Source organism: Eriocheir sinensis, unplaced genomic scaffold (genome assembly GCF_024679095.1).
Source record: "Eriocheir sinensis breed Jianghai 21 unplaced genomic scaffold, ASM2467909v1 Scaffold45, whole genome shotgun sequence".
Lineage (NCBI taxonomy): Eukaryota > Metazoa > Arthropoda > Malacostraca > Decapoda > Varunidae > Eriocheir > Eriocheir sinensis.
The window spans coordinates 899,802-910,048 of record NW_026111776.1 but is presented as its reverse complement, the minus strand read 5'-3'; the positions used below and the strand labels follow the sequence as shown (position 1 = coordinate 910,048).

The 10,247-nt window shown below is 47.8% G+C and overlaps 1 protein-coding gene across 1 annotated transcript in view; it reads right to left on the bottom strand.

Annotated features, from left to right (window-relative positions):
* Positions 1 to 10,247, bottom strand: part of LOC126992358 (protein Wnt-7b-like) — a 34,826-nt gene that overhangs the window by 4,915 nt on the left and 19,664 nt on the right. The window contains exons 2-3 of the mRNA XM_050851065.1: positions 4,104 to 4,398; positions 1,527 to 1,695 (exon numbers count right to left, since the gene is read on the bottom strand). Of these exons, the coding sequence (XP_050707022.1) occupies positions 1,527 to 1,695; positions 4,104 to 4,398 (464 nt within the window). The remainder of the gene's footprint in view (positions 1 to 1,526; positions 1,696 to 4,103; positions 4,399 to 10,247) is intronic.

The following is a 10,247-nucleotide window of genomic DNA, read 5'->3' as shown; positions in this document are numbered from 1 at the left end:
GAAGAGCAGTCAGCGTGGAAATATCGATAGAAGATAGAAAGAGAGGCAACATTGCGGCGGAATTTAAGAGGTAGAAGACTATCAGTATGAGGAGGAGAGCTGATGAGACGAAGAGCCTTAGCCTCCACTCTGTCCAGAAGAGCTGTGTGAGTGGAGCCCCCCCACACATGAGATGCATACTCCATACGAGGGCGGACAAGGCCCCTGTATATGGACAGCAACTGTGCAGGGGAGAAGAACTGGCGGAGACGGTACAGAACGCCCAGCCTCGAGGAAGCTGATTTAGTAAGAGATGAGATATGAAGTTTCCAGTTGAGATTTTGAGTTAAGGATAGACCGAGGATGTTTAGTGTTGAGGAAGGTGATAGCTGGGTGTTGTCAAAGAATAGGGGATAGTTGTTTGGAGGATTGTGTCGAGTGGATAGGTGGAGAAACTGTGTTTTTGAGGCGTTGAAGGACACCAGGTTCTTCTTGCCCCAATCGGAAATAATAGTAAAGTCTGAGGCTAAGCGTTCTGCAGCCTCCAGCCTTGAGTCGTTAAGTTCCTGAAGGGTGGGTCTTCTATTAAAAGAAGTTGAATAATGCAGAGTGGAATCATCGGCGTAGGAATGGATAGGACAGTTCGTTTTGGAAAGAAGATCATCAATGAACAACAGAAAAAGAGTGGGAGATAGGACAGAACCCTGTGGGACACCACTGTTAATAGATTTAGGGGAAGAACAGTGACCGTCTACCACGGCAGAAATAGAACGGTCAGAAAGGAAACTGGAGATAAAGGTACAGAGAGAAGGATAGAAACCGTAGGAGGGTAGTTTAGAAAGCAAAGATTTGTGCCAGACCCTATCAAAAGCTTTTGATATGTCCAGCGCAATAGCAAAAGTTTCACCGAAACGGCTAAGAGAGGATGACCAAGAGTCAGTTAACTAGGAGATCACCAGTAGAACGCCCTTGCGGAACCCATACTGGAGATCAGATAGAAGGACATAAGTGGAAAGGCGCTTTTGAATCTTCCGGTTAAGGATTGATTCAAAAGCTTTAGATAGACAAGAAAGTAAAGCAATAGGACGGTAGTTTGAGGGATTGGAGCGGTCACCCTTCTTAGGTACAGGCTGTATGAAGGCATACTTCCAGCAAGAAGGAAAGGTAGATGTTGACAGGCAGAGGCGAAAGAGTTTGACCAGGCAGGGTGACAGCACGGAGGCACAGTTTTTAAGGACAATAGGAGGCACTCCATCAGGTCCATAAGCCTTCTGAGGATTGAGGCCAGAGAGGGCATAGAAAACACCATTTTGAAGAAAACATCAGGCAAACACACATGGCATGGTATATCAGTATTTGGGTGTCCTGTGTATGAAAGTACGCTGTTTGGTGTACATGCACACGTAAGCTTGCTTCATTCTGAATGCCCCGCGTTTATCATCTTTCATATATGTTGTATTGGGGCATGCATTGACAGTAAGTCTGTGATATATATGTCCAGGAGAATGAAGAGTTCAAACAGGACATTCTTAACATGCACCTCTCACCTAATGTCGGCGCTGCAGCCGCCCCATTTCCACCCGGAAGAACTGTACCGCCCTCGCCTGCGGTCGTCACAGCCAAAGGTGGAGATGTTGCCACGGGAGCAGGCGGTCGTGACGCTGTGGGTGACTCCCGCGCTGGTCACCGCGTACGTGTAGGCGGCCTCGCGGCTCCCTGTGGATACCAGTGAGAGGATTGGTGAGGGAGAACAGGTGAGGGCCTTCAGAGGTGCACCATCGCTCACCGCACTGAACTGTTCCTATATGTCAATAACTAACCTGACATCCATTAATATTTTTGTTTTTTAGAGGCATAGCTGTCATAATTCACAAGAGATTAGCACACTAGGAACTTTCCTTTGTTGAGAAAAAAATGTCAAGGAAGCCTTCAGCCATCCAGGTAACCACACCAAGAAGTCATTGTATATTCTTTTCCGTAGACCAACACAACTGAGTTACGACAAATCAGATCATGTTCGCTGTTACTTATTTATGAATTCCTGAAAAAAACTAATTAACATCAAGACAATTATTTGATTCCAAGACATTCTTTGCGTGTAATGCGGCGTTCGGAAGAAGTGGGTGAAGGACTGCTGCCCCAGGCCACCGGTGCGGCAATAACCCAGCAATGCCACATTCAAGGGCGGCCTGTCTGCGTGTGTTTGCCTTTTTCGTCATAATCACCGGGCGGCCCCTCGATGGGGATGTCCCGAGGGTTGATGGCGGGAGCAGCAGCACTGAAGAGTTCTGTGGCGTTATGTTTAACGTCTTGCCTCCACGAGATTATATGCCGAAAATGACCCACAGTTTGCTGCCTGCACTTTATGTCAGGCATGTATGGCGTCGCAGAATCACAGAAGTCATGTGAGGTATTCTCGTCACAGATTTCATGCGGATACTTGCTGATGGGCCGTTACAACGCCAGAAAACGGGCACACAGATAAAGAAACCCAACCGGTTCTGGCACCAGCGCTACGAGTGATTTATATACAAAATTGTAGGGGACGCGTGGCTGGTGGGGCTGAGGCCGGCCATTAAGGGGGTGACTGGGCTTGCTGGGGAGGGGGAGGAGGCGGCCTACAGCATGACTGACGGGCGGCCACTTTTGATGCTCACCCAACTAGCTCCTTCAAGGCATGACATTTATTACTAATAAATTTTACTTTCGGTGCAATGATGGCCACGCTGACCACACACTGGCTCCCTCCCCTCCCCTCAGAGATGGGTGTGGCCAGCGCTGGCGGAAGTCGAGAGTGAACTCAGAAAGACCCAGCATTTATATATTTTGCATCTTACGAATGCTGTAAAAGTTGTCTGATAATGTGAAAACATACATGAACTCTAGCGTTCATAAATAATGTGTTCAGTTAATGTGCATCTGCCACTGAAAGAGGAGCTGCGCCCCCAGCACAAACTACCCCACCGGGCGGATGGCAGGGCGGGTGTTTTCTTGTCCCCGGCCATACAGGCTTCGTGATGCGACAAATGATCTGGTTCAGTCCGGGGCCCCATCCTGCCCTGCTCAACTCACTCCCCTTGGTTTTTGTAAGATAATGTCCGCGGGCAGCGAGCCTCACTGGTGGCTTTTGTGCCAGATTTCCTCCGTTAGAAAAGGATCATCCAGGAGAATGTACCGTAACTGATTGTTAAGACTGGTGGCACAAAAGACTTTCTTCATTGACTGTCCACAACGCTTTCACAACGAGGGGGTGCAGGCCAGTCCCTGAATAGTGAACATGTCACGCAGTAAATCGGTCTGCAGACCATCTTCGAGAGGAGTTTTGAGCAAGTTGAAAGTTACATGAACACGGACACGTAGTTGGTAAACACTCATAACAAACCTGCTCATCTTGTAGGAAGGTTTACGAGAAGAGTGTTGTTCGGTGAAGAAATATGGCAAGCTGACCATGTCCCGGGGGGATCTTACCAGGCTAATGGACCTTTGAATTGGGTTTTAGAGAACAAAAATGACAATCGGTACAAAACGAGGATTACATGCTATTACGTAAACAAATAGAGCTGAGGGCAGAGAAGGAGATAAGTAGGGGGAACAGGGGCTCAGGCAGGGAGCAGTGAAAGAGACGTGTTGAGGGGACGAAGCAACCCTTGTGGGGCGCTGTGTGCTCACCCTTGCCCGGCGGCGGGAGAATAATGGGGACACGGTCGCTGAGAGCCTCTGGGAGCGCTGATATGTATTGCTGATATGTCGCAAGGGTTAATCCCATGCTCAAGTGCGGAGAAAGGTATATACATACCTTCCCCTCCACGACAGCTTAATGGTCAGGGATGCAATGCAGTACGTGCAGCTCGGGCTACTTTAAGAGGTTCATCTGGAGTTTTAGAAGCCCAGAAACATGAATGACTATATCGCCTTACTCTTATATTATGATTATTACATATGATCCTGAGCGACAGAAGTACAAGTAACATCCTGACGAGTGAGAACGAGGGTGTTACTGTCACGGTGCTCGCTTCCATCTTTGTGTTAGTAAGTGCCATACAAGCTGCATAATATCAATCAATGTCTGAAATGTGTAGTTTAGAAAAGCATGGATGAAACCTCGCCAGCCATTATTAACTGACCCACAAGAACGATGTGGCCGAACGCGCTGCTGCTGGTAGACGCCAGGGAACAGCTCCACCGATGATGCTGGAACTGCCGCTGGCACTCTCGCAGGCCCGCCCTCGCACCTTCACTGATGGCCACCATGGCGTCAGGCGCCCGCGTACAGATGCGGCTCTGGCGGGGCGTGAGGCCGGGCACCCGCGAGCACAGCAGGTGGGCGCCCAGGACCCCCGCTGACGACACCGTCCTGGGGGAAAGGAAAGATGGGGTGAGGGGGAGGCAGATTAAGTATACGTTAGTGTAGGGACGACCTGCAATGCATCATGATGTGAAGCGCCACCACACACGAACTTACGCACTATGTCATTGTCCGAACCTTTTCAAACCATGTATGGGCTACCATGTACTTCCCCAGACCAGCCTTGCGTCCCGATACACCCATGACAAAAACGAGTATGCAGACACTGACATTACTCGTCATCGTCTGGCATTGCTACCATCATCCCAACCTCCACATTGCCTGTTTCGGAATATCGACGTCGAGCACGTAGCAACTCACCATTATGGCGAAGATTGAGGGATACATCATACACGCACGTTGCATAACTAAGTCGGTTTCATTCTTTAGCCTGTTCAAAAGTAAGGGATGGACTACACTGCATACTATTTGTGCTGCTTCTCGAGAAAAATAGTAAACACTATTGTTTTCTTTAAAAAAATATCTCAGCTTTAAAGGTCTACAAAGCTACGTGTGCCAGTCTTTCCTCTCCAGGGCCCGGGGTGGCCCAGGCTCACTGGGGTCGCATGGAGAGGCTGCGGTGCCCAATCATGGGTACTAGGATGCCGGACAGATGACCGCCCCGAGGCTGCCGGCGAGTGTAGGTTGGACTTAATGACCAGGAAGTTTGCCCTATACTTAGCGGCCGTGGAGCTCTTTGATTGCCGGGGTTGTTGCGCCATCCCTGCGTGTATCGCCGAGGGAGGAGGGAATCTCCGCCACGATTAGCATAACAGAGGAGTCGGTCAAGTGTAAACGCGCCACCTCAGCTGTCTGCTAGCGGCGGTGTACTCGTGTTTTGTATTGCTTTCTGGGGCCGAGTTCCTACAATACTTTTGTTCCCTAATATTAATGTCATCACAATGCTTCTGAAAACACTGCATTACCTAAATTACTATTTCCATAAATAAATGGCCGCCATCAAGTATAGCAGAGTGGTAGGGCGACGCCTTGGATGCGCTGCGTCAGCCCTCACTCTTTACAATCCTTCTAGTTCATTTCTCACGTAGTTTTAAGTAATTCCAGCCGAATACTCACAGAACGTGCCTCGTGTGACACACTTGTTAGCTCACTGAACAGCGTCCCTCCTAACTAGCCTTGATATTTTCAGTGAGCCAATTCGTACGCGTGATGTCACTCGTCGCCGTGCAGGGCAGCTCACCGCCAGTGATTGTAAACACTTCCTGTCCAACCTTGAAACTGATATCTACATTCCGCGTTTCTTTAACAGTAGTTTATGCCACTTGATATTTTTGACACCAGTAATGACATACTTTTGGCAGTGTTGTAAAGTGTTTTCCCATTAAAATGGCTCTATTTTTAAGTGATTTGCTGTCGAATTTACAAAGAAAAGTAAGGTGAATTGAAACCTGCTGCATAGCCAGAATCTTGACTTTAAAGCCCAACGATTGCAAAAAAGTAACAAAATAACTTACAGTTCCAGGTAAGATTAAGATGCAGGAAAAAGGGATACAGGAATTATCAAGTTTCGAATCCTGCCGTGGCCGGTCGGCGTGCAACTCACCCAGCTGTTCATTCCACCTTTCGGGATGGTTGATCAATGGGCACCTGGGGAAACCTGGGGAAGCCAAACTGAGATACCTCGGATGTCACGCTGGCTCGTGTCCCGCGGTGATGGGTTCGTAGCCACTACAGGCTCAAGGACCAATGCGACGGATATGTCCCCAAATATACCTTACTTCTATGTAGCCATTTATGCCTGATCTGTACCGAGATGTGTGAATTAATCCCGGAATACGTGCACTCGCGGCGGTGAAAATCAACTTCAGAGCATAATGATATGTACGAGAAGTGTAAATACTCTTGCTGGGTGTTGTCTTCAGCCTCCCGGGTGTGACGTGAGCCGCGCATCGCAGGGATAGGAGATTGTCAGCTCGTCAGTGCATCTTAAGACTAAATGAATAAAAGTATCAGTGTATCTTTAACTTAGTAACTTACTGTCGAGAGAGAGAGAGAGAGAGAGAGAGAGAGAGAGAGAGAGAGAGAGAGAGAGAGAGAGAGAGAGAGAGAGAGAGAGAGAGAGAGAGCATCCTATCATCGTGTACTACCACAAAACTCATTCTTCGCGATCCTCCATGAATTTTTAATGAATTTCTTTTCTCCTATTTTGGGCAATCCTAGTCACAGGGCGCCTCGTTTGTTTGTTCTCCGACCCGGATGGCCTGGCATAAGGGGCAGGGCGGGTTCAGGGGAGGGAGGGGGGGGTTAGTGGTCGGCGGGGTAGGGCGAGAGTTGGTGTCGGAGGGAGGGTGGAGCTTTGGGTGGACGATGGGTGGAATTTATTAGTGGGAGGAAGTGGATGCTGTGGACGGGTAGACGTTGGCGAAGGGATGGAAGAAGGGAGAGACTGATAGTGGAAGATGTAAATAAACGTAGGGTGGAGGTTGTTGGTGGAGGGATGGATGGATCGGTGGAAGGTGGTGAAGTGAGAGTGATGGTCGAGAAGCCGTAGCGATCGCGTAAAAAAAAAAATAATAAATAAACATGAAACCACTGTTATCCAAGAAATCTAGTCCTTGTTATGCCACGCTAGGGCTTCAGGAAAGGCATGCTCAGGTAAAATGTTTTCCGTACATTTCCAGGTAGGCACACGTCTAGGAAGCCAGGGGTACGGACGCCCTCCGCTGCCTGAAGCTACAAATTCCTTAACTTATTTCAAGCCATCATCGCATCGCCTGGGCAGAAAAAAAGGGCCTAGCAAACCACGGAGCCTTGGTGTGGAGGCAGTTTTCCACCTATACGCTTTATTATCGTCCGCCTCCTTCCACGTAGGTCATATCAGAAACCGATGTTACTGTTGTGATTTTAACCAATGCATAGGAACATTGATATAGTCCTGATAAAGTTTACATATTTCGTTTTAATATTATTTCATTATTATACTTAATAAAAATTTTCAACTTTCCAGTGTAGTGTCTTCTCTTATGAGAGCTAATTGGTCTGGTGCGTACAAATTGGCAAACATATCCCACTGCAAGACTCCACTGAGCGCACACGACGCCCCAGGACTGCGTAGCGACAGACTATACGCATCAGATCGTTACTTCTACGTACAGACAACTAAACACCAAATGGCGGGAAGCACACAGCTCCTGGCATTGTTGGGAGGCTTTCAAATTGGTCAGGAAGATGACACGTGAAATAAAAAGCGGTCGCAGTACGTAACAATTAACACTGCTTGTCTGGACTCCTGAGGCAGGGGCGGGGCGCGTCACCTGCCCCATACATGTGTTGGGGTGCCAGGGAGGGGCGAGGCCCATAATATCTCACAGCTGAGGCGCCCCGCTGTGACCACCTAATACCTGGACAAATTGTTTCCAGTAGGCCTGTCGGGGGCGCAGTCGGTCATGGGCACAGGCGGTGGTATCTCTACGCCGGGGCTGGACGACGAGTAATTAGCTCATAATTGCTGCTGATAACGGTTACGAAGCAATCATGACGAGAGGCGTTACCTGCTAAGTGGTCTCTCGCGTACCTCTTGTGATATGATGATAACACCCACACGCACGCACGCACATGCCCGCAGTTACACACGCACACACACACACACAAAAAAAAAAAAAAACGGCTCCCTTGGTGTTGTGGTTAAATTCTCAGTCTGCCATCACAGTATATCGAGGTTCGAGCCTTTCTCAGGTCGAAAGCTGCTTCTGCTGACAAGGATTGGCTGCTGTCCCCTCCGGAGGAAGGGAGATGAAGGGACTGGTAGGCGAGGTCCCACGTATACTCAAAGGTCAGTTAAATGAGATTAAAGCTCTCTGGGAGGGTATCGATTGGTCTTCAAGAGTCCATCACGTGATCAGACCGTGAGTAAGTTAAACACACACACACACACACACACACACACACACACACACACACACACACACACACACACACACACACACACACACACACACACACACACACACACACACACACACACACACAAATATAGTACTTTTAATTGAGTGGTATATAACAATGCTTAAGAATAACAATGTTTTGGTATAAAACTAAAACGTTCTAGCTCTCTTCACAGAAACTGTTTTTGGAACAATCAAATTCTACATAAATGCCTAAGCTGAAATTGTTTTCCAGACGGACTGGCAAGAGAAACGCCAAGGCATCTCCATAGCCACCCTGCCCTAAAATTACATCATTGAGACGGCCACACGGCGCCCATCAAGTCCAAGGCCACGGCCGCCCTGTATCCCGCCGCCCTGACCCGTGGCCGCCGCCGCTCCTTGTCAACACACGCCTCAGGCACGTCGGTGGAATGCCTGGTACTCAAGCATGTCCGGCCTGACCTGAATGCGGCAGAGAACACATACTGGCCATTCCGTAACACACTGGGATGCATTCATCAACGTCGTAGCATATAAAATTACCGGAAAAACACGCACCCACGTCGACAATTACACTCATTGGCATTATTTATGGCATAACTTTACACTCTAATGTAACTTTCAGTTCTAATTTGGGATTTTACATAAACTGGAGTTAATGGAGCTGTAAGCTGCCCTGTCAATGCCACGATATTCTTAGTATATTTACCTCTGTCATGCCTAAACTCCGGAGCATGGCCCGGCTGATGCGTGTTTGCTTACTTGACAACCGCCCTTTGTTCCGCCTACTGAAGGGTATCTCACAAACTCTGGCCGCCAGACTTATGAGAGGCAGCGCCAGTAATAGTACAGCACTGGAGACAACATGCGGAATTTTATGTCATACACGGAATGAAAACTATTTACCCAAGAAAAACTCATCACTAATATGCAAAAATATAGCTTCAGCACCATTGCGATGTACAGTAAGATGTAAAGACGTCCAATTTTGAAACTTTAATAACCATGTGCTAAGACAGAAGAATCGAATTGCCGATGAAAAACGAGTTTATTGCATTTTTTTTTTACACTAGAGGAAACAACTCAAGGGCAAAAAAAAGTAACAAATTCACATGTAAGTGTAAACATGATTAAGTGAATAACAAAGGAATACTTCTATGTGACAGAGAAAGATGCGTCCAAAGAAATGTTCTTTAATTAGTGTTCTGGCGGTCTTATATGATGGTACACAACAGTGGAGGACGAATAAAAAAAAAAAAGCATTATGGAGAAAATAAAGGCCGGCACGAGCGTCATGACGGAGTTGAGTTGACCACAGGATACTAGACACTAACGATAGGATATATTATGCATGAGTAAGTTACGTCATGCGCCAAAAAATTATAAGTACATAAATTAAGAGTCTGCAAGAGGCCAGTAGGCTTAAACAAGGCGACTCCTGTAAACCTAACCCCACGTAACCTAACTATCCAAGACAAAAACAACAACTTATATAGAAATGTTAAAAAAAGGAGAAAGAAGCCCCGTTAGACACACGATGAGAAACAATGAACTCATAAGGAAAAGTGAAACAGACCAACAACAGGCAGGGATGAGTAACGGGAGGAGGGTCTCGCCACGACACGCCGAGAACGCAACTGAATGCCCAACAATGCCATGTGCCCCCCGGCCTGCCCTCGCCCGCCTGCACGCACACCACATACATACCCACACACACACACACACACACACACACACACACACACACACAGACATTGAGAAGAAGAGGAAGCGAAGGAAATACAGGTGAAAAAGGAGATAATGCCTTGTCAAGATGAAGAGACTAATAGTTATAATCTGTGGTGGAGTGTGCGGAAGCGAGGGGAAGAGAGAGAGGGTCGGAGATCACTAGAGGGCTGGAGGAGGAGAAAGAGAAGAAGGAGGAGGAGGAGGATATGGAGGAGGAATAGTAGGAGATGGAGAAATGGGAGAAGAAAGAAAGAAACGCGAGGGGAAATGGTAGAGTGATAATGTAGCGTGCAAAGAGAGCAATGAAG